A 24205-nucleotide genomic window follows, 5' to 3' on the forward strand; every position below is an offset into this window, starting at 1 on the left:
TTTGACTGATCCTGGTTTGAGCCTGAAACTAATGGCCTTGCCGCCTGTGGCCAAGTCTGCCGTGCCCTCATTCAGAATCCATCAGCTCATGCCCCCCCCCCCCCCCCCCCCCCCCAGTGTTAATGTACACCTCTGAAATCCTCCCACACTCATGTCCTGGTCCACATCTGAAAGCGGACAGTGCTGTACAAGCTTTAGAAGCACATCGTGCAAGCTCTAAAACACAAAAACAAAGATGTGAAACTAGGCCCTGAATGACTGTGGTTTCATGCTTGTCTTCCCATGATGCTAACCCTTATGGTCAAGTGCCACCTAGTGGTCGAGCTACGTGAATACACACGGTCTGTCGTTTCCATCGGTCATAAAAAGGAAAGTAAAACTAATATCAACACACCCTCAGGAGTTTGATGCGTGTACGTCCTCGGTATTAGTGCACCATTTGAAACTGAAACTGTTTTTCCAAAAATATATATATATTTTTTCTTCTAATCTGATGCTTCGTAAAAAATATTGTAGCAAGGTGTCCAGTTAAGAGCAGAGAGAAAGATAAATGCAGTTACTAGCATCCTGTTGGAGAACTATAAAACAACATCAGTACTAGAATTCAGTCATGTAGAAAAATCATGAGAAGTGCAAGTGTCCACGACGATTTAAAAAAAGGGGGGGAGAGAGAGTATAGGGACGAACCGAAAACGCTTCATGATGGTGTTTGGGGAATGGGATGAAAACTGAATCAGCTCATACTCTCTGTGCTGTACTGGTATTGCCTGAAGCTGAAAAATCATCCCCAGTCACCCACAACACGATAAACCCACACTGTCCTACATTAGAGACACTTAACACTTGCTTCCTTCAGCTCACATTAAAGGTACAGTCTGGAGAGACTCTCTCTCTCTCTCTCTCTCTCTCTCTCTCTCTCTGCTGAATGTAAGTCGTAGATGAGGCAGTCATCACAAAATCGGTCACCATGGTAATAATGGGGTTGCTGTGGCACAAGGCCATCGGTGCCAGTTTAGCGACTGCAGCCAACACAAACACATCGTCCAAACCCAGTCATATCACTTTCCATCCAGCAGAACGTGTGAGATGTGTGCCGGCTTTTCCTGCTTGCGCCCACAATCTGTGCATGTTTGAACATTAGAGAGAGAGAGAGAAAGAGAGAGAGAGAGAAATGTACAGAAAGAACATGGAGAAAGATGTGGCAGTTAAATGGCACTGTGAAGATCTCTGTCCCTTTTACTCTCCTCCACAAATGCAATGTTTTTTTTGTGTTATATTCCAAAGATAAGAAAGTGGTGACGTCATGCTATTCGTTATTGACTGCAGCAGTTTGTGACGGTGTCCCGCCTCTGTCCACTGGAGGGAGTGGAGATGTCCCGGGAGAGTCTTGTCCAGAAAATTCGACTAGCTATGTGTGACTGGACCCAGGTTAAGGACCGGTGGAGCAGCTACCTGGTGCATTGGCTGCTGAGACAAAGACAAAGAGGGAGATGAAGTGAACAGACACTGAGACTGAAAGGAAATAAAGTGAGAAAAAAGGGAAGTGGGATGTTTGGGCTGGAGGTGGACAGAGGAGAAGTTCCTTCATATGGCCACGGTGTAGAGGAGATGGTGGGATGTTGGAGAGGCGAGGCTGACTGGAGGAGAAGGTTTGGACGCGGTTTTGAGGAGAAGATGCTATTTTGGGAGCGCTTCTTGGAATTGGAGGAGGAGCTGGAGGAGGTGATGCTGATTGATGGAAAAACTGGGGAGAGGATGCTGACTGGTGGAGGCTGCTGGGTCTTAGTTCTCGGACAGAGAGAGGGCCAGTGCTGCCTGCAGTGCTGCCTCTTCATCAATACTGTAGTCCTGTAAACACACACACACACACACGTTATGCAAAAATGCGTATATTACTGAGTACTCATGGTTACAGTAACTGAAAATATCTGTGTGTGTGTGTGTTGCTCCTCACCACAAATGTGTCATAGGAGAACTTGTGCCGGTGTAGGAGGTGCTGCAGGAAGTTGGAGCTCTTGTAGCTGGGGTCACCCCAGGGCATGGCGGAACACACTGGACACACCTTGCCAAAGAATCACACACAACATTTAGAGAACACTGTGCATGAATGAGGGGGGAAAAATAGCATCATACCATCTTTACAATCAACCTCCCCCCAAACACACCCACACCGGTCCAATAGTACACTAACCCAGATCAATACGAGCGGTGTATGACTGGGCTTCCAGAACATACTGGATGACAGGGAATATTCATCCAATCACAGTAGGAACACTGACACTGAAACTGTTTCCATCCACCCATCTCACTCACGATGTACAGCAGCCCCCCCCTCCGTAAGCTCTAGGCAGAATTACTCAAGCCAGGTATGTCATTTCAATTTATTCCTGGTGGTTTCTCAGTCATTTTCAAATCATCTGAAGTGCTGTTCATCATTCGGGAGGTAGGGGTGGGGGGCACACACCCAAACCAAAATCGGTATGAGTTTTAAACCCCGAGCTTCAGAGCGAGTGACCGAACAAAGCTTTCTTAACAGCCTCCAGTTTTATCACCTGCCGATCTTCACACTCACCACTTTGTTGGGGTCGTTGCGGTGGTTTTCCATGCAGTGCTTCACCAGCTCTTGTTGGTCCAGGTTTCGAGCTCCACAGTAGGGGCACACGAATGTGGATCTGTTTGGAATATTGCTGCGAGCAAAGGAAAGAGAGTCAGCTTTTCGTCCTGCAGCAGGAATCAGCCAATTGCCCTCAGCTCCACAAAAAAAAAAAAAAAACACTTTTTACAGAAACTCATGTCCCAAAACGTCTGATGCTTCACAAAGAAAGCAGGGTTTCTCGGTCCATAATGGATTATAATTATTCGTTATTGACCAAAACAGAAGGCCAGCTGCAGTGGTTACAGTAGTGTACTACATAATAACACACATCTCATAATAAAATCTAAATATTCACTCAATGGAGACTGAGAAATGGGGAATGCCATCTGTGAGGGGTGTAATATCTCACCTCTTACTATGAGCATAACTTCCATGCAGCTGTAATGTGGGGCTTAAGGTGGACTTTCAGGTTTGAGTTTCAGATCTGAACAAAACTGATTCTAAAGGCCTGGATGAAGAAAGCTCTTAGCACAGAAAGGAAGCATGCATCAGTTCGCCTGAGTATGGAAATGTGTTAGCAGCTGCTGAAACACAAGGGCATAATAAATCTCATTCTGATCCACTGCCATGGTGGTAAACACAAGCTGTAAGTTTATTCTCTTATTAATTACCCTGCTAATGCGGGTGGTCTGGTTATTATTACTGTGAATCCGCTGGGAATTCGGGATGGGAACACATGCCATTCCATAGCCAGGAATCAGACTGCCAGGAAAGCATTGATCTTTAAATTGACTTCATTTAACTGGGTTTCACGCAGGTCCTGTCCAGCTCAGTACCTGCCTGAAGTAGGCCAGAAGAATCTGCCCATGAAATGAAGTCCGGACTGACCCTGTTGTGTTCATTAAAATGACCAGAGGTGAATGGATAAGAAACTCATGGAGCTGTAGGCAAAGTGCAGCATGCAGAGATGAATATAAAAAAATGATGTAACCATTCATTCATTCATTATCTGTAACCCTTATCCAGTTCAGGGTGGCGGTGGGTCCAGAGCCTACCTGGAATCATTGGGCGCAAGGCGGGAATACACCCTGGAGGGGGCGCCAGTCCTTCACAGGGCAACACACACTCACACACACACACACACGGACACACGGACACACGGACACACGGACACTTTTTGAGTCGCCAATCCACCTACCAACGTGTGTTTTTGGACTGTGGGAGGAAACCGGAGCACCCGGAGGAAACCCATGCAGACACAGGGAGAACACACCACACTCCTCACAGACAGTCACCCGGAGGAAACCCACACAGACACAGGGAGAACACACCACACTCCTCACAGACAGTCACCCGGAGGAAACCCACGCAGACACAGAGAGAACACACCACACTCCTCACAGACAGTCACCCGGAGGAAACCCACGCAGACACAGGGAGAACACACCACACTCCTCACAGACAGTCACCCGGAGGAAACCCACGCAGACACAGGGAGAACACACCACACTCCTCACAGACAGTCACCCGGAGGAAACCCACGCAGACACAGGGAGAACACACTAACTAGGATGTAACCACAAAAATAACATTCACAGTAGTGCAATGTGTATCCCTAGCCAACAAAGCTCAAGATCCCATCAAGCATCTATGGAAAGTCACATGCCGTTACTTATTTTAGATCAAGCCTTAAGGAACTAACGAACGCACTTTACTGAGTTCTGCTTTCCTTGGGGTATAAATTTAAACAAAACAAGCACAGAAAATCCTGTTGTCATCTCTCAGCATGAGGAAGGTGAAGGGAGCATCAACAGAAACAGGCCAAACCTTCACTGATCGTCGTAAATACAACACACAAACATTCACTTGCTCAAAAGGTATTAGGGAAACAGTTCCACAGCGTTTTTTACTGGGGTTTTATACCCCTCTAGTTAAAGGACGATTGTGGACATTGTGACTAGCATCATGTGCAGCTGCTCCCATTCAATTTTTTGGTTTTCTCTGGAGATTATTCATACTGTGTGTTCACGACGGGGTCCAAAAGAGGACACCTTTAAGTGACCTGCAGTTACAGTAAGGAACTCTGCCTTTCAACATTTTTAGTTTATCATGATTCTTGAGTCATTACTCTGTGTGTGTGTGTGTGTGTGTGTGTGTGTGTGTGTGTGTGTGTGTGTGTGAGAGAGAGAGAGAGCGTGTCTGACAGCATGCCTGAAGAACAGAAAACTTTCTGAGTTTGAATTTCAAAGCCGTTTGTAACTCCGGGTGTGTGCAGACCCGGGGAGAGCTGAGCGCAGCGGAGAAAACTAGCATCTCCCCAAAGGCCTGCATACTCTTTAATGTATCAGCACAAAGAAGAACAACAACACAATCTCTGCAGGCCCCTCTACACACACACACACACACACTCCACAGCCACTCTATATTCAGCTGACACAGGAGAAAGCAGCCATTCCACTTTACGCCTAGGGACCCCAACCGCACCCAGCATGGCTAAACGTTCTCTTGGTTTCGACACACAAACTTAAAAGTAGGAGTAAGGTGTGTGTTACTGTAGAAATAGTTCGACCTAAACTCGGTGGGACATCTGTAAAAAAAAAGCCTTATTTTAGGTCAATTCACCAAAGAGGAATTCTGCAATGTAAGGGATTACGCGTTATGAATTAGTGATGGCTTTTATCGTCTAACAGCAATAACCGTGTCGTGATAATAATCCAACATGAATCTGCCGTTTCTGATCACTCATAGTGGTCTCCAAGAATGACGGCAAATTACAGACCACCAAGAGAAACCGCAAGCTGAATAACCAGGTTCAATGTTGATAAAGTACTGAAGTCACAGACCCTTGATAAACTACCCTACGTTGCGTAGAGCCAAAGTAAAGCTCCCCATTCACTCTTAAGACGTTCCGATGCTCACCTGGGGATAGGCTGTGAAGTGGGGACCACGGGCATGAACTTTGGGCAGTTGGCCATCTGTTCCTGAACCTTTGTGCAAGACGAAATATGAGATCTCATTTTGACCAGTGTGACCTGTGTGAGGAATAGATGGATATTAGACAGAGGATAATTTTCATTCCTGATGAATTTTACAGTGTATTACACAGCCTTCATGGCCCTGCAGTACTCTCGGCCCTGTGTGTGCTAGGGCAAGGACGTTAGAGCTAACGGGGTGTAGTTTGACTGAGCTTTTCGTTGGCTTCTGCTCATGTTAGTGCCCTGTATTATGCTGTGCTCTGAGATCTTTGTGGGGACCTAATGTAACAATACACCAATTAAACAAATACCCACGTGTGTGTGTGTGTGTGTGTGTGTGCGCGCTAGGGCATGCTCACCTTTTTGCTGCACCCACGACAGGGGGCTTTGTAAGAGGAGAGCTGTTTCTCCACACTGGAGGACTTGTCCACTTTCTTTGGGTCGAAAGGCATACGGCACAGGGGACAGAGCGGGGACGTCACCTGCAGACATGGCTGAAGACAGTCTCCACAAAACCTGCAGATGTATACACAAACAAAAACAGCATTTATCCATTTCAAATCCATCAACTGGGTTTCAATAAAAACACCAAAAGGCATTGAAAGCCAAAGGCTAAACCTCGTGGATAATTATCATGTTGCTAAACTGTGATAGTAAAACTACAAATGGATTTAAATACAAACAATGCCCTGGAAAAATAGCAAGCCCTTTATACAGCATTCCTTCTCCAGGGATGGCTCTGTGAACTTTGGCGGCCTTCAGAGTTTTCACAGATGCGCGGAGCACTTTGCAGATTTCTGAGGCCCAGAGGGGCCGAGCTCTTTGCTGCTCCGACTGACAAGTCTCTGCGCTCGAGCTTCACGAGGGCATGGAGCACTTGGCCAAGGCTCTCCGTGTCGGCATGACTCAGCGAGAGGGCAGCAGCGCAGAGAGCACTGCCCTGTCCCTCTCTGACAGATGAGCCTGGGGTTTATGGGATTGTTGAAGCCGTGAATCATTCCGGGTTTTTCTGCCAGCCCTGTGCTGTGGTTTATGGGCCTGTCGACTCCAGGGCTGGCACCTAACGCAGACCCCTCTATCACTGTCCTCAAAATATATATGTACAGTGTCCAGTGAAAAAGAAAGAGAAAGAGAGAGAGAGAGAGAGAGATAAGTGAGGGAAGAAAGGACAGGAAGAAGGAGGGGATGACAAAGGGAATATGAGAGACAGATTGTGTGTGTGTGTTAGGGCATGCTCACTTTTTTTCTGTGTGTGAGAGACAGAAAGAGAGACAGAGAGTTAGAGAGAGACAGAGAGAGAGAGAGAGAGAGAGAGAGAGAGACAGAGACAGAGACAGAAAGAGAGACAGAGAGAGAGAGAGAGAGAGACAGAGACAGACAGAGACAGAGAGTTAGAGAGAGACAGAGAGAGAGAGAGAGATAGACAGAGACAGAGAGAGAGACAGAGTTAGAGAGAGACAGAGACAGACAGAGAGTGAGAGAGAGAGATGTGAACAATACGCTACACTCTTTTTGATGGTCTGCAAAGTTAAATGGAGATATGCAATAAACTAAAATTCTGAAGCCTGCTTTTTCAGTGCCTCCAATGTGTCAAACACTGCTGGGTACTTCTCTGCACTCAGACAAGACCAGGTAATTCTCTGTAATTGAGGGCAAACCTACAAACCCAAAAACAAAAAGCCACAGTCAAGTTTCAAAAGCATATATGAAGCCATTGGTAAATAATTTGGCTAAAAAACTAATAAATAAAAATGTTGTTTCTGACTGTGCCTGGCTTGTCTAAGTTAATCATGAGGGCCTAAACACTACGGGCTAAAGCTCTGACTGGTCCTGACTTTGGCCGACTGCAAGTTCAGTCCCGGGTGACACCACAGCTGTCTTTACCTGGGGAGATAAGAAAGCGTAACACAGGCGTCCGTCAGCTCACAGAACAGTAACTGAGTTCAGGAATAACCGATGTTTAGGAGAAGGACTCCGTCTGAATCACTCCCTCCTTTCAGTCTACTGTATTATAAAATCCACCATCTCTATCCTCTACCAGCATTTCCTGTGATGACCTTTGAATACCCCACTACCACTTAATTTCCTCCCTATTCCTATTACGACCCCTATTCATCACAACGTTGAGGTCCAGACTTGTAGCTAAATAAATACGTCTTGGAGCTAAAAGGAGAAGCTGTCCAGCAAAAGCAGAAGGATGAGAAGCAGAACCCAGTCATATGGCCTCCTCTCGTGATACCGAACATGACATTGCTTATTCTAACAAGAGTGACTTACAGTTTGAAACACGATATAGAGTTGAGCTCATGCTAAATTCTGAGGCAATGATAGCACATGGTGCAGCAGGTAGTGTCGCAGTCACACAGCTCCAGGGGCCTGGAGGTTGTGGGTTTGATTCCCGCTCCGGGTGACTGTCTGTGAGGAGTTGGTGTGTTCTCCCCGTGTCCGCGTGGGTTTCCTCCGGGTGACTGTCTGTGAGGAGTGTGGTGTGTTCTCCCTGTGTCCGCGTGGGTTTCCTCCGGGTGACTGTCTGTGAGGAGTGTGGTGTGTTCTCCCTGTGTCTGCGTGGGTTTCCTCTGGGTGCTCCGGTTTCCTCCCACAGTCCAAAAACACACGTTGGTAGGTGGATTGGCGACTCAAAAAAAGTGTCCGAGTGTGTGAGTGAATGTTTCTGTGTTGCCCTGTGAAGGACTGGCGCCCCCTCCAGGGTGTATTCCCAGCTTGCGCCCAATGATTCCAGGTAGGCTCTGGACCCACCGCGACCCTGAACTGGATAAGGGTTACAGATAATGAATGAATGAATGATAGCACATTGTTCCTGTACAAAAATGGGAATCAAAACATCATTGGTTGTGTGGAGGTTTACGTACTACGCTGAACAAACAACTGCAAAAAACACATGAACCTTAGAACAAGATGCAACACTGCATTCATCTTCCCCATTGACAAAACCCATGATATTCATTCATTCATTCATTGTCTGTAACCATTATCCAGTTCAGGGTCGCGGTGGGTCCAGAGCCTACCTGGAATCATTGGGCGCAAGGTGGGAATACACCCTTGGCAACACACTCCTCACAGACAGTCACCCGGAGGAAACCCACGCAGACACAGAGAGAACACACCACACTCCTCACAGACGGTCACCCGGAGGAAACCCACGCAGACACAGAGAGAACACACCACACTCCTCACAGACGGTCACCCGGAGGAAACCCACGCAGACACAGAGAGAACACACCACACTCCTCACAGACGGTCACCCGGAGGAAACCCACGCAGACACAGAGAGAACACACCACACTCCTCACAGACGGTCACCTGGAGGAAACCCACGCAGACACAGGGAGAACACACCACACTCCTCACTGACAGTCACCCGGAGCAGGACTCGAACCCACAACCTCCAGGTCCCTGGAACTGTGCGACTGCCACACCTACCTGCTGCACCACCGTGCCACCCACCCATTATATTGCAAAGGTTTAATTACACATAAATCTCGTCACCTGTCAGAGGAAGTCTTAGGAAACCAAATGCCATTTCTGCCATAGGTATTGAACATAACGATTCCAACATCAAGCCCATTTACTCCCCTCTGGCATGCTAATGACCCAAGACCAATTTGAGAGTAAAGTTAAGACCCACAATCAATTTCACACCAAAGCCGAGGCCATAGAGGGGCAATAATTACAGAGTGCTCAGGATCGGTCCCAGAGTGATCATGAAAGTGAATCGTAATGGTAACGGGAATTTATAGTGTGTGTGGAAAGACATCCTGAAGGTTATTTCAGTCTTCTGTGTTTCTCTTTCGACCCCTTTTTCTCTCTCTCATTCACGGTTGCTTTGAACATCCTCCGTTCAGACACTTCAGAGTCATCCTCACTCTTCAGATGACTCCTCGAGTCAAAGGCAAACGCATACAGAAGAGATGGAGACAGAGATAATCAATGCAATCCAATTTCCCTCAGCTCTCAGAGAGCGCTGCACAGGGGAGGGACACACATGAACACGCCTAACTCAACAAACCTGGGAGTAAGGCCTCTTCAGTTAAATATGAATACGCTTGATGATTTCGGTAATGTGTTCCACATCGGAGTGATGGTTTTATTCTTTCTCAAACATTGAAATCTAATCAACACCCAGGGCTAGGACAGGGCACAGTGACCTGTACTGATCTTTGAGTACCTGTAAGAGTTAATGAATAACATTCTGTAGTCGTAAGACTGAGATGGCTATTGAGTGCGCCTTTGTTCAGAAACTCCACTGCGACTTTCCTATAAAAATTTGCAGAGGTAGGGAACTGCCACACAGCTCTAGGGACCTGGAGGTTGTGTGCTCGAGTCTCGCTATGGGTGACTGTCTGTGAGGAGTGTGGTGTGTTCTCCCTGTGTCTGCGTGGGTTACCTCCGGGTGACTTTCTGTGAGGAGTGTGGTGTGTTCTCTCTGTGTCTGCGTGGGTTTCCTCCAGGTGACTGTCTGTGAGGAGTGTGGTGTGTTCTCCCTGTGTCTGCGTGGGTTTTCTCCGGGTGACTGTCTGTGAGGAGTGTGGTGTGTTCTCCCTGTGTCTGCGTGGGTTTCCTCCGGGTGACTGTCTGTGAGGAGTATGGTGTGTTCTCCCTGTGTCAGCGTGGGTTTCCTCCGGGTGACTGTCTGTGAGGAGTGTGGTGTGTTCTCCCTGTGTCCACGTGGGTTTCCTCCGGGTGACTGTCTGTGAGGAGTGTGGGGTGTTCTCCCTGTGTCCACGTGGGTTTCCTCCGGGTGACTGTGAGGAGTGTAGTGTGTTCTCCCTGTGTCTGCGTGGGTTTTCTTCGGGTGACTGTCTGTGAGGAGTGTGGTGTGTTCTCCCTGTGTCAGCGTGGGTTTCCTCCGGGTGACTGTCTGTGAGGAGTGTGGTGTGTTCTCTCTGTGTCTGCGTGGGTTTTCTCCGGGTGACTGTCTGTGGGGAGTGTGGTGTGTTCTCCCTGTGTCAGCGTGGGTTTCCTCCGGGTGACTGTCTGTGAGGAGTGTGGTGTGTTCTCCCTGTGTCAGCGTGGGTTTCCTCCGGGTGACTGTCTTTGAGGAGTGTGGTGTGTTCTCTCTGTGTCTGCGTGGGTTTTCTCCGGGTGACTGTCTGTGAGGAGTGTGGGGTGTTCTCCCTGTGTCTGCGTGGGTTTCCTCCGGGTGACTGTCTGTGAGGAGTGTGGTGTGTTCTCTCTGTGTCTGCATGGGTTTTCTCCGGGTGACTGTCTGTGAGGAGTGTGGTGTGTTCTCCCTGTGTCTGCGTGGGTTTCCTCCGGGTGACTGTGAGAAGTGTGGGGTGTGTTCTCTCTGTGTCCACGTGGGTTTTCTCCGGGTGACTGTCTGTGAGGAGTGTGGTGTGTTCTCCCTGTGTCTGCGTGGGTTTCCTCCGGGTGACTGTCTGTGAGGTGTGTGGTGTGTTCTCTCTGTGTCTGCGTGGGTTTTCTCCAGGTGCTCCGGTTCCCTCCCACGGTCCAAAAAACACACATTGGTAGGTGGATTGGTGACTCAAAAGTGTTCATAGGTGTGAGTGAATGTCGCCATGTGAAGGACTGGCACCCCCTCCAGGCTATGTTCCTGACTAGCACCCAGTGATTCTGAGGCCTTAAGAGAAACGGTTGACAGGCAAAAACACCCCTCTAAATTTCACTAGAGTGATTTGAAGGGAGTATTCTCTGTGCAGCTCATGTCAGAGAAGGAGAAATGAGATGAGACAGGAATGAGCCATCTGCACTGCTCTGTCACTCACACACACACAAAGGTTAATACAACAAGCTGAAGTGCTTAAACAAAAACACACGCTCTGAAATACGACAGACTTAAAATGTATCCTGAGAAAACCTTGGGCTGTTTCTGTTCATCACTCCTTGTTGTTCTTATGCTCTTGTGTTTTAGCTACATATAATATGCGCCTCATATTGAGCAACACAACGGTGCAGCTATGGGCTGTGGTTTGGTTTTATCATTAAGAGATTTGTTTGAATCCCAGTGATTAAAATGGCAGTCCCTAAATATCGCTGAACACAATGTGTTTTTGCTGACAGTGATAATATTAAATATTGCTGCTGTAAGTGGATATTCAAAGCCGAATAAACAGAAAAACATTAGTTTCACAGAGAGAGGTTGGTGGGACTTCTCTGTGGGACCTGGTTTCATCTCACCGTCCATAAACACATGTTGGCTGTGTGAAATCATCCACAGGTGTGTGTGTGTGTGTGTGTATGATCGGGTGAGTGTGTGATGCCCAGCGCGAGGTCCTGGGCCCACTGCACCTCTGACTGGGATTAAACAGTTACAGAGCAGTTACAAAGTCACTTCCTCAGCAGAGAATTGAAGACGAGGTGGTGTTGATGTGTGATGTGTGATGAGGTGATGGTGCCACCCTGCGTCACATTTATCTCCCTGGACTCCACACACCCTCAGGCCTATGGCAGTGGTCACTTTCAGCCAGAAATCAATTACAAAACCTCAGCATCTGGCTCTTCCTCTGCCGTATCGGACACACGTGCTAATTCATGTTAGGTTCATTGATGCGCTGATGATTAATTTAGTGCTAACTGAGCTTTCATCCTATTCATATGTGCACACAGAAAATGGTTATTAAAATCACCCCAAATCAAAATCCAAAAAACAAAACAAAAACATGTTAAGCTTCACTTTAACGAAATTAAACAGAGTGCAATTAGCACCAAGCGGATGTGAGTGGCGTTTTGTGCGACAGACAAAAAGAACTTAATAAAAGGCTTTCTTTAATAAACCACTGTGTTTGGGTCTGTGTCTGAACATCATTTTAAACGCTGGCTTAGCCCATTTCTTTCTTTTTCTTTTTCTCTCTCTCTCTCACCCCATTACTTTACCCTCTCTCCGTCTCTCTCTCTGTCTCTCTGTGTCTCTCTCTCTTTGTGTCTCTCACTCTCTCTCTTTGTGTCTCTCACTCTCTCTCACCCCATTAATTTACCCTCTCTCCGTCTCTCTCTCTCTCTGTGTCTCTCTCTCTTTGTGTCTCTCACTCTCTCTCTTTGTGTCTCTCACTCTCTCTCTGTGTCTCTCACTCTCTCTCTTTGTGTCTCTCACTCTCTCTGTGTCTCACTCTCTCTCACTCTGTCTCTCACTCTCTCTCACTCTGTGTCTCTCACTCTCTCTCACTCTCTCTGTGTTTCTCACTCTCTCTCACTCTGTCTCTCACTCTCTCTCACTCTGTGTCTCTCACTCTCACTCTCTCTCACTCTGTGTCTCTCACTCTCTCTGTCTCTCACTCTCTCACTCTCTCTCACTGTGTCTCTCTCTCTCTCTCTGTTTCTCACTCTCTCTCTCTGTCTCTCACTCTCTCTCTCGCCTTATTCTTTCTTTCTTTCTTTCTCGCCTTTTTATTTCTTTCTTTCTTTTTTCTCTCTCTCTCACCCAATTACTTCTCTCTCTCTCTCCCTCTCTCTTTCTCTCACAATCCTTCTTTTGCCCCCCACCACCACCCCCCCACACATAACAGGATTCCTGCTTTGCCATCTTATTTTGCAGTGGTGAATAATTCAGAAGGCTGCTGCGGCTTTCCTACTGTACGCCTTCCTGACGCAGGAACACTCAGAGACATAATCCACCTCTTGCTCTAGAACCTAGAACAGGGTTCCCGACTAAATTTGGCTGTGTTACTCTTCTAATGACACAAAATGAACAAACACACTGAGAAAATGGCCCAGGAAGGAGTGGGAGGCCTCCGCGGAGTCTGAAAATAACTCGGTGCTGCTTTCAAACGGACGAAATTAGAACAAAAGGAGGGACACGAAGACTCATCACCAGCACGATTTCACGCCGTAAAAACAAAGTCAAATAAACTCTGTCTAAGCACCAGAACACAGCCCACGCTCAGATCATTAACAGCCTTCATACAAAAGGGATTTATTTTGTTTGAGGTTTACGTTACACACTGCTCCACAAGGGGGCGCAGTTCAGTGCTGTGTTCAAAGACAATGTGTTTGTGCAATAACTCGATGATTACTGAATATTCCTTAAAAACCGATTATACGTCGGAGGTATGTTCATTTATATTTTATTACATTTATGTTGCTCTTTTTATCCTACGTTTTATTCATTAATTACTCCACGAGCAAAACTGAGAGAAAGACAAAGATAGTTTGTAAAAATGATTAAAGAGGGGAGAGAAAGAGAAATACAAGAGAGAAGAAAAACAGACGTGGAGAAGAGAATGCTCTGCTGCAGTGAAGAACAGGTTCTGTTGTTCTGAACAGAAAGAGGCTTAAAGGAGTGATATGAGAGAGAGAGAGAGAGAGAGAGAGAGAGAGAGAGAGAGAGAGAGAGTGAAGCTGTTCCACTTCTCAGATGAGTGTGAGGAGATGGAGGATGGAGGAGATGATGAGGATGAGGCGCGGATCTCTTCTGTTCTCTTAAGTCTGCTGGAGAACAGTTGGCCGTTTTCAGACGTAATTGGATCTTTATGTGGGTCACAGCTTTAGAGCAGCCTCAGCATGGAAACGGAGACAAGGAACTCCTCACTGATTCACTTCATCTTCCTCATCCTCCTCTACTGAGACTAAAGAGCATCTGTTATTCCTCGCCATAACACTGCTTCTACTCCTACACAGGAAAAACAGGCTAAAGAGAAAACAAAGTGTCTGACAGAGAGAGAGTCAGAGACAGAGACAGAGAGAGAGAGAGAGAGAGAGAGAGAGAGAGAGAGAGAGAGACAGGGACAGGGACAGAGAAAGAGAGAGAGAGACAGAGACAGAGTGTGAGAGAGAGAAAGAGAGAGAGAGAGAGAGAGAGAAACAGAGAGACAGAGAGAGAGAGACAGAGGGTGACAGACAGAGAGAAACAGAGAGAGAGAGACAGAGACAGAGAGAAATGAAGTGAAATTAAATTAAGTGTAAACAGAGAGAATGAATGAGAAATAAATAAAAACAGAGTGAAAAAAGAAGGGAGAGAAAAAGAAATAAAGGCAAAGAGAGGGTGAAAAAATGAGATTTAAAGAAAGATGTAAAAGGAGAGCAAAAAAGAACAAAGTATGAAAGAGAAGGACAAAAAGATGAGAAGAAAGTGAGAGGAAGCGGTGAAGAGACGAGGAAGAAAAGAGGGAGATGAAAGACAGAGTGGGTGAGTCCCTGGGGCTAGGCCTCCTGTTCCTCTGAGTAGCCGTGATAATGCTACTTCATACGAATTCAGCTCGCTTTAAAGCGAAGGTTTACAAACACACAAAGCAGGTGAGAGATTTAGGCAAAGTGCCCTACCTCCCTCCCCCCACCACTGCACCTCGCCCAGACGAGCAGATGGGGGCTTGGGTTTGGTGGGATTAGGATTAACGCAGGTCTTTACAACAGATTTCACAATGGAACCTCGTGTGCGTCCCACGGCAGGTAGAGAGCCTCAGTGCTGGGGGTGAATGATGAGATCGGAATTGTATTGATATCGTCACATAGTTCCAGAATTGTGTGATTCCAGATTACAGGAATTCTGTAAAGCCGCTTCACCATATCATCAGGTGTAAACAGCACTATGCGAATCAAATTTTAAAAGATCGATAAGCTTTGGATTTCACTGATGTTTCAAATGGCGTGTGACCGTCCTCATGCTCCGTTAGCTACAGACATCTGCTCCAAAATTAAAATGATCATTGTTTTAATCGGGGGGTTACAGTCCCACTGCAGGCTCCAGGCTCCTGGGATCCATCCTTGCTTCGGGTCACTGTTTTGAGGAGTGGAGTGTGTTCTCCCTGTGTCTGTGTGGGTTTCCTCCCACAGCCAAAAAACACAAGTTGGTAGCGGGAGAGGCAGTGTGACATTGTCCACAGGTGTCAGTGTCAGTGACTGGATAAGTGTGTGATGCCCTGTGATGGAATGGCACTGGACACACTGCAACCCTGATCTTGATGAACTAGACACAGAAGATGAATGAATGAAGGCATAAGGAATATAATGAGAACATCTACATCCTACCAAACTAACCATGATTTCATAGACAGCACATAAGTGTTTCTAAATGAATCTGGGAAGTAATAACTTGAAAGAACTCCATTCATTCATTATCTGTAACCCTTATCCAGTTCAGGGTAGCGGTGGGACCAGAGCCTACCTGGAATCATTGGGCGCAAGGCGGGAATACATCCTGGAGGGGGCGCCAGTCCTTCACAGGGCAACCCACACACTCACACCTACGGACACATTTGAGTTGCCAATCCACCTACCAACGTGTGTTTTTTGGACTGTGGGAGGAAACCGGAGCACCCGGAGGAAACCCACGCAGACACAGGGAGAACACACCACACTCCTCACAGACAGTCACCCGGAGTAAACCCACACAGACACAGGGAGAACACACCACACTCCTCACAGACAGTCACCCAGATCGGGAATCGAACCCACAACCTCCAGGTCCCTGGAGCTGTGTGACTGCGACACCTACCTGCTGCGCCACCGTGCCGCCCACTTGAAAGAATTGTTCTATAATATACTCACACTTCTCAGCACATAATATCCATAGAAAAGCATAGACCACTATAATAAGACCTTCTGACGCAGCCTTACTTAAGAGCCCAAGGTCACCACGCTCAATGCCAAGTGTTGTCTGGAAGGGTATAGCCCCCCAGTACTGGGCTATGGAGCAGTGGACCCTGAAACGATGGAGTTCCCTACAACGCTTTGGAGATTAATTAGTGTTTCTCCAAATAATCATCCAGCATCAGCACCTGATCTCACTAACGTTCCTCAGAGCAACGTTCCAACATTTAGTGTGAAGCCTTCTCAGAGTAAAAGTAAAGTTGGAACGAACTCCTGGATACGATCCCCACAATTTCAGAAACGCTTGGACATATTGTACAAACAATGGAAAATCCTGAATCGCCATGTTGGCCCAAAGCAGAGTGTCTTTAATTAGAATATCTGGCCAGTTTGTAGAGTGTAGTTCCTCCTGAGGACCTGTGGGGACACCATGGAGCTGACAGAAGCAGCTGGATCTCTAGAGAGATCGCACTGTTCAAAATGAGAATGTGGGGTACAGTCTCTCTCTCTCTCTCTCTCTCCCCTTTCTCTCTCTCTCCCCCCTTTCTCTCTCTCTCTCTCTCTCTCCCCCTCCCCTTTCTCTCTCTCTCTCTCCCCTTTCTCTCTCTCTCTCTCTCCCCTTTCTCTCTCTCTCTCTCTCTCTCTCCCCTCTCTCTCTCTCTCCCCTTTCTCTCTCTCTCTCTCTCTCTCCCCTTTCTCTCTCTCTCCCCCCTTTCTCTCTCTCCCCTTTCTCTCTCTCTCTCTCTCCCTCTCTCTCTCCCCTTTCTCTCTCCCCCTCTCTCTCCCCTTTCTCTCTCCCCCTTTCTCTCTCTCTCCCCCTTTCTCTCTCTCTCTCTCTCTCCCCTTTCTCTCTCTCTCTCTCTCTCCCTCTCCCCTTTCTCTCTCACTCTCCGCCTTTCTCTCTCACTCTCCCCCTTTCTCTCTCTCCCTCTCTCTCTCCAGTGTGGGGGGGGGGGGCAGACACAAAGCTACTAAAGTGGACAGAATTAATTGATTAAATTCTGCGTTCTCAAGAAGACATGATTAAAGTAAGAAACAGAGCCTACAGAACGTAATGGTCAAAAGTTTGTGGACACCTGCCCATCCAACATTTACTATTACTGTCCAATATCGGTCCTTTATACGTGATCAGTCCTTCATCAGGTGCTTCACATAAAACTGAACAGATCCTGCGATGTCAAAGAAAACATATTTAAGATTCACTTTCACCAGTTGCACACAAGGGAAGCACACACACAAATGCACACACAGACCCATGAACACATGCACGCACATGTACACACGCATGCACACACGCACAGAATTCCTGGAAGGTCTTTATTCATGCCTCAGATGCTCCAACCTCTCCATCTTTACTGAAAGGTTCCAGCACCTCAGAACAAGCTCCAGCTGAAGGAGCCTCGGTTAAAGCTTTAAAGCACAGTCTCACTCCCTCAGGCTTCTTCTATATATAGACTCTCCTGTACAGAGTTGTCCTGAAATGACACAGCCAGGAGAGCCTGGCGTGTTGTTTACTGCGTGTGTGTGTGAATGTGTGTTTTAACACCAGAGAACCACAGACAAAGGCTCACACTGAGAATCGTCTGCTTGTCTCATTAAAAATGAAGCTGTAATGAGCCTGTGATGTATCTCTGTCCCTGATACGGTCTTCTAGTAATGAGAGGATGAGTGTGAGACCAATGTGTGTGTGTGTGTGTGTCTCCTGTGTGCGCTCTCAGTGCTGGGACGTCATGTATTTTTTAACCTTGGCGATGGTGAAAAGAAGGCGTTTGATGTGCAGGTCTGCGAGCTGTGGGCCTGATCTCTTTCTGGAGGCTGGGAATGTACAGCTCGGGATGAAGGGATGAGGGGAAGCCTCCAAGGGGGAGATCAAAGAGTAGGATTTCTCTCAGAACTGGCCCAGGGAAGTACTCTGCTAGGGCTGAGCAATAACATGATAACAATGATTATCAGAATTTAATATGTCTTGATTTTCAATAGAAAACACATCTGAAGTATTTTTAAAAAAAGGTCCACCGTGCTGGACCTCAGTCCTGCAACAACTCCCTTCACTAGGTGGCACTGTGCTCACTTGCCAATCATTTACAGTGACTTATATGTAGGGATCGACATGCTGCCTTCATCTTCCACTCATGCAAATGTTCAACAGGCTTCTGTTAAAGGCAACCTATGGAACAGGAATAGAGCAAGATGCTCTCTTTTTTCATACTTCGTACAACATTCTGAGGTCTTTACACTGTCCAAACACCTCCAGATGCCATCTCTTGACCAAGCCTGAGCTACCGACGCAGAGAGAGAACACCTGAGGCGTTTTGGAGCGAGGCATTCAGTTTGTATCCCACTTACAGAGCCAGGGCTGCATACAAACACAGGACCATTTTTCCACCACGCAAACAGACAGGAATAGTGAGGAAATATCCTCTGAATTTTATAAAAATGTTAATGGATTACAAATAAAGGTGAATCATGGACATCACCTTTAACTGACTAATTGGAAGTTAGCCTTCTCCTGCAAGTGTGTTGAGCCATACAATGACTGTCGCTTGAACTGTAAAGGAGACTAATGGTTTCTTCTGTTGTGTTGAAAATCCACACAAGGCTTAAGGCCCCTACAGGTCCTGTAGTGTACTGCAGTCTGTCTGAAAGCTTGCTGTCCTGTAAGAACATATCATTTAGACCATTAAAGGCTAAGCAGCAGCTCTATGAAAGTGTCAAACAAATAAATACAGTGGTTGAGTTCCTAACTTGTGTTTATTGAGAGTCAGAAAACATGTTATTTCTTACTAATTGAAGGAATAAGGTTTAAAAGACCGTTGCCACTCACAACGGTGTTGGGAAACTCTAATAGGCGTCTTGTCTGTGACGTAGATGGTGGACAACAACTCTAGAAGCTGCACTGAATTTAATGCAAAATGAGGAAAAGGTGTGTTGTTTTTGGCTGCAATCATTCAATGTACAGTGGGACATCTGTGAACAAATGGCCCAAAGATCCCAAAATATCCAGAAAATGGACTCAATTTGTCCACTTTAAACGGGCACTTTGGAAAGGACCATCCGCTCACTCCGTTATCTGTAGCTCATTTCACTGGCGCTTTTCCAACAATATGGGCATGTAAGGACACCAACGAAAGGTGTTCAAGAGCCTCTGTAACATGGAGGTAAACAGGGTAAGGACACTCACTTCGCCTGTTTTAGTTGGTGTTAGTTAACGTTAGCTTGACTCGCTAAACTCGGTGGCTCAGATTATACTCGGCTGCATTACGGAGGTTTATAGTGTCGGATGAATTCGAGTTCGACTTCGATCACATTTACAAGAATAACGGTACCTCTACATTTGAGTTTAGCTTATTGCTAGGCTATTGTCATGAATAATGTTGGTTATTTAGCTAGATACTGTCATAACAGTCAGTCATAACGGTGTTTTACCGCGGCGTTGTTCAGCTGTTGTCCACCAGTGACGTCACGGTCGCGTTCAAGAATCTCCGTAGAGAGCTCGGGTTTTTCCGTCAATTTAATAAAATTGTCAGTTTTAAAGGGAATTAAGCTGCTATTTTCATTTTAATTCATACTTATATCTGTCAGTAACTACAATAATGTGGAATATTCATGGAAGTCCATTAAGACGTGCTTAGCCTTTAAAAGTGACCTACATATTAGCATTAAATTAGCGTGTTGTGAAAAGTTAGGTCCCCCAGGACACGATGAGCATATTAAGTAAACAAAACTCATGTCCACATGATGTCTGGGTTCATTACTGAACCGCTGTTACGGATCAGCACCAGGTAATAATTCTTTGACTAGACCATGGCCCCTTTTATGTTGAAAGAGGGAGCCATTTGAGATTTCGGAACAAAAAAAAAATATATCCTCCGCCTTGTGCGTGCACTCTCTTTATCTCTCTGCTCTCTGTCTTTCTCTTGGGAAACCATAAAGGAAACCATGAGGGCTTCTGCCTGGTCTGACCCTCAACCCACACGAGTGACATCTCTTCTGAAAGAGATAAAGACAGAAACCAAACCCTACATCTGTGCAGAAAAAGAAGTCGTTCACAACACCCCAACAAAGCCCCTCATCTGTATGAGCTCCTTCTGTTTGTACTGGTTAAAAATTCATCCTCCTAAAGGGCAGCGATGGCTTGTCGAGCAGGACGTGGGTGATGGTGATCATCTCGGACTCAGCTCAGAGGTCTGACGCTTTCCGCCGCTCTGTTATAAACACTTCAGCTCCTCAAACAGCACACAAGAGAATGTAGGACCTTTAAAAAGGGAAGCCAAAACAGCACCGCAACACCGCAGAGGAACTCCTGCTGAAAAACGGACAGCAGCAAAGCAATAACGTACATTTCACAACCCACGTCACGTCATATACAACTGTTAGACTTTGTTTTACACATCATCTGATGAACAGCACAGGCTCTGCACTACAGATAGATACACGACTTTGGCACGAAATACAAACCTAGATTAGTCTCATTGACCCATCAGTAGCACAACACAGGGCTACGAACTGAAAAAAAAAAAAAGGTCAGATTCACTACCTTTTGAAGTGTATGACAAACATTTACAGCTGCAATCCACTTGACCATACGCTACATGGACAATTTATGGTGGACACCAACTCAGTACATGTTTCTTCAGGAATAAAAGTCTATATCGATACATTTTCTAAGAAAGCTACATGTTAGACCAGACGTTAGAACATTTCTGTGAGTATTTGACTGCATTTAGCCACAAGAACATTAGTAAACGCTGGTACAGAGTTTGGAGGATTATTTCTGGATCACAAATGCCACTCCAAATCATGCCTATAGTACTGAGTGCTGCAGGGGAACAGATAACTCTGTTGCCTAGTGTTACTCTTATTAATCTTCAAATAAATCTGTACAAAAATAACGTGTGTGTGTGTCCCCATCAAAAACAGACTGTGAAGCGTTTGCGAAAGGAAGGTGCATGAAAACCAAGCTTCCTGTTTTGCACAGAGTGGCCCTTATTCATCAAAATGTTGTAAAAGCGAGGTCAGATGTGAGGTGTTAAATGAGGACCTCTTCATCATCTGACTGAAGAAACCTCTGTGTGACACAGAAACAAACGCACAATTAGAGCGCAGTTGATGAATCAGCTTCAGTGCTGCTTTTATATTATATACGTTTAGCACACCATTATTCATGTAAAAGTAATCAAAAAATAATTGGAACTGACATTCAGAACTTCTAATCAATAATCTATATCATAGATCTGTATCAATTACATCATAGTCTATATCAATTATATCGATTATTTTTATTCTGTGATGTCCCCACTGTGTGTTCATGTACTGTCCCTTTAAAACCACGCTACCAAGCTGTAGTCACGTGACTCCGCCCCCTATCTGCCACATGGAGGAGAACCTAAACGCCGAGGCCGACCGAGCGACTCGAGCTCGTACAGCGTCTGTGGTTTGGACGTGTTGCGTTTTGACTTTAATAAAGATGACACTGAACTAAACGACGTCAAACGTAAACACTGAGTAAAAACAGTTTCAGCCAAAGCACAATCACACACCAAATATAAACAGAGCTCAGAAAACGAGAGAGGAACAAGCTTCCAGCGACATTAGAAACACTACCCCAGCTTTAACACTGGAGCATATTTACAGCACAGGCCTCGTCACTGAACTGTGAGGGTCACAAACACAACAACAAAACAATCGTTCATTAATCGTAATCGTGGTAAAATGTACAATTAATAAATGTACAATTAGTCACCAATTCATGCTGAGGTTATAAGGAGTGTTTTAGCAAATCAGAACAAAGGACATTTGCATATGTCTAAAAGGCATGAAACTGCCCGTTTACTTCCAATGCACAAAGAGGTTGGAAAACAGTGACATGAAAATTAATGCCAAAATATCAAAACAAAACAAAAGCCATGAGCGTAAACGTACAATAAAAATACAAGGTGTAGAAGAAACAATGCCCCATATCTGAAGCATATGAGATAAAAATTAACAAATAAATGTCAGGTAATCAATGAGCACCGCAGTGTGACGGAGGGTCGGCAGCTGTGTAAACAAAGTGTCCGTCCTCCAGCCCGACTGCAGGAAATCCCCTTCCTCTTTTTACCTAATCCTGCGCAACAGTCACCTCACTTTCACTTTGCCTGCTGTCCACGTTATCTTAGACGCAGACACAGGACGCAGGCTCATCAAACGAAACGCAGCATCCCACACACACTTTGCTTGCTTTGTTCTTTTTTTCCTCCCCCTTCCTTACACTCCGCAACCCCATCGAGCATCTCTCGACATGCATCAGCCGCACTGAGGCCAAAACGGCATCAATAACAAACCTTCACAGGTCTGAAAAACAGCTGAAAAGGTCAGTGTACAACCTCCTGAAAACCCGTTTCTCTTCTCAGGCCCCTGAAACTGCGCTCTGACAGGCAGATAGATGAGCTACAGTAACAAAGGAGCAGCACTGCTGTGTTAGTGTTGGCTTGAAGGCAACAAAGGAAACAGCAGCAGCAGCAGAGCTCCACTTAGACCTTCAGAGCTATGAAGTTAGAGCCACTTTTGACAGAATAAAGAGCAAGTTAGCCATTGTTGGCTGGTCCAGTTCTTCACGTCCAGCAACAGCTGACAGCAATCCAGAATTCGTGGATTTAAATTATTCACACGTGAAACAACAGGGTGATGCTTTGATGCTTTTCCTTTCTGTTCCATCGTTCCAGTTCACATTAAACTGATTCTGGCAGCACTGACAGATGTCACTGACCAATAACTGTGGCTGGCAGTGCAGCGGGGGTAGGTGCCACAGACAAACAGACATTACCACTGAAAGATAAAGACAGCTGCAACTGACTCATGCTATTGGTGGCAGCTCATTCATGTTAGTAAGAGAAATAGCTGCCACTGCTACTCCTACTAGGTTGTAGTGGTAGTCAGCCAGTGTTAGCTGCCACTAACCAAAAGTGACAGCTGGTGATGAGCAAGTAACATCTGCCACTGGCTTCTCCTTCACACCACTGACTAATAATGGCAGCTGGTATTGACTCACTGGTGGTGGTCGATCAGTGGCAAAAACTACTTACCATAAATGGCAGCTGCCACTGTAAACAGAGAGCTGCCATTGGCACAATAGTGGCAGGGAGCCAGTGGCGGCTGCCTCTTACAACAGTGGCAGCTGGTGGTGAGGACGAGGACCACTTAGTGGCTGGCCCCTGAATAGATTGGCAGCTGTCAGTTGTCAGTTAAGGGTTTTAATTAAAATGTATAAATATATAACTCACGTATGAGCGCAGCTCGCGATGCTGACGGGTTTGTGGTAGACCTCCAGGCAAATGGGGCAAGAGAACTGGCTCTCCAGACTGTCCCCTCCAACTGCCCCGTTCTGCTGCCCCTGCTGCTGCTGCTGCTGCCTCAGCTGGGCGGCCGAGACGAAACTGCGGAACATCGCCATCATGAACGCAGATCTTTGTCCCACGGCCTTATTCCACCCTCAGCGCAAAACCCCGCTGCGTTTTAAGAAAATATTCGTGGCAGAAAAGAGAGTCAAGGGGCATTAAAAATCGCATCAGCCCCCCATCAGCACCACACGCCGTTATATCCGAGAAGTAAACATTACAACGGAGCTTTAACCAAACGCCTCGGAGCCCCTTCGCACGAGGTGCATTCTGGGCAATGTAGTTTCTCCGCACGTCACATTTAACGGCAAAAGACACTAAAAAAACTACACTCCCCAAATCCCCGGCTAGTATTTTACAGACAATAGACGCTGTGACAAACTAATCTTGGTCTTTCCATTTTTCGTATCATTTATCTGAGCCAGAAAGTGCTGACAATGTCTATTTCGCATCTATGGGTTTAAATTAACAACGAAATTGTACAAATAACCCCCTCGACGCGGATCAACGCGAAGTGCACACTGGGTAACGTAGTTTTCCCACATTTGACTTTCAATGGAAAAGACCGCTTAAAAACTACACTCCCACAATGCTTGGCAACAAATTCGCAGACAATAGACTCACAAAACCCTTCGACAAAAGTCGCCTTATGTTATTTGTATTTAATTTGCCGTTATCACACCCAGAACGAACTTGCAAAGATTACTTTGCGTCTCTCATTGCACAATAAATAAGAAACAAAACAAAAATCGTAA

The 24205-nt window shown here is 46.2% G+C and overlaps 1 protein-coding gene across 1 annotated transcript; it reads right to left on the bottom strand.

Annotated features, from left to right (window-relative positions):
* Window positions 1-133: 133 nt before the first annotated feature.
* On the bottom strand, window positions 134-23778 carry LOC136676971 (E3 ubiquitin-protein ligase RNF166). The gene is made up of 6 exons (XM_066654296.1): window positions 23337-23778; window positions 5931-6087; window positions 5516-5628; window positions 2573-2687; window positions 1955-2062; window positions 134-1848 (listed from the first exon to the last, which is right to left on the bottom strand). Exons 1-6 carry the CDS (start codon window positions 23507-23509, stop codon window positions 1783-1785), a joined length of 732 nt encoding a protein of 243 aa, XP_066510393.1. The 5' UTR covers window positions 23510-23778; the 3' UTR covers window positions 134-1782.
* Between the last annotated feature and the right edge of the window lie 427 nt (window positions 23779-24205).

The sequence above is a fragment of the Hoplias malabaricus genome, chromosome X2, assembly GCF_029633855.1.
Source record: "Hoplias malabaricus isolate fHopMal1 chromosome X2, fHopMal1.hap1, whole genome shotgun sequence".
Classification (NCBI taxonomy): Eukaryota; Metazoa; Chordata; class Actinopteri; order Characiformes; family Erythrinidae; genus Hoplias; species Hoplias malabaricus.

Bases quoted from the DNA above. Each gene is read 5' to 3' on its own strand.
- LOC136676971 (XM_066654296.1), bottom strand. From the start codon at position 23,509: ATGATGGCGATGTTCCGCAGTTTCGTCTCGGCCGCCCAGCTGAGGCAG. The intron at 2,688-5,515 runs GTGAGCATCGGA...CTTTGCTCGCAG, and splicing joins ACTTCACAGCCTATCCCCAG to CAATATTCCAAACAGATCCA. The intron at 2,063-2,572 runs GTGAGTGTGAAG...TTCTTTGGCAAG, and splicing joins GCAACGACCCCAACAAAGTG to GTGTGTCCAGTGTGTTCCGC.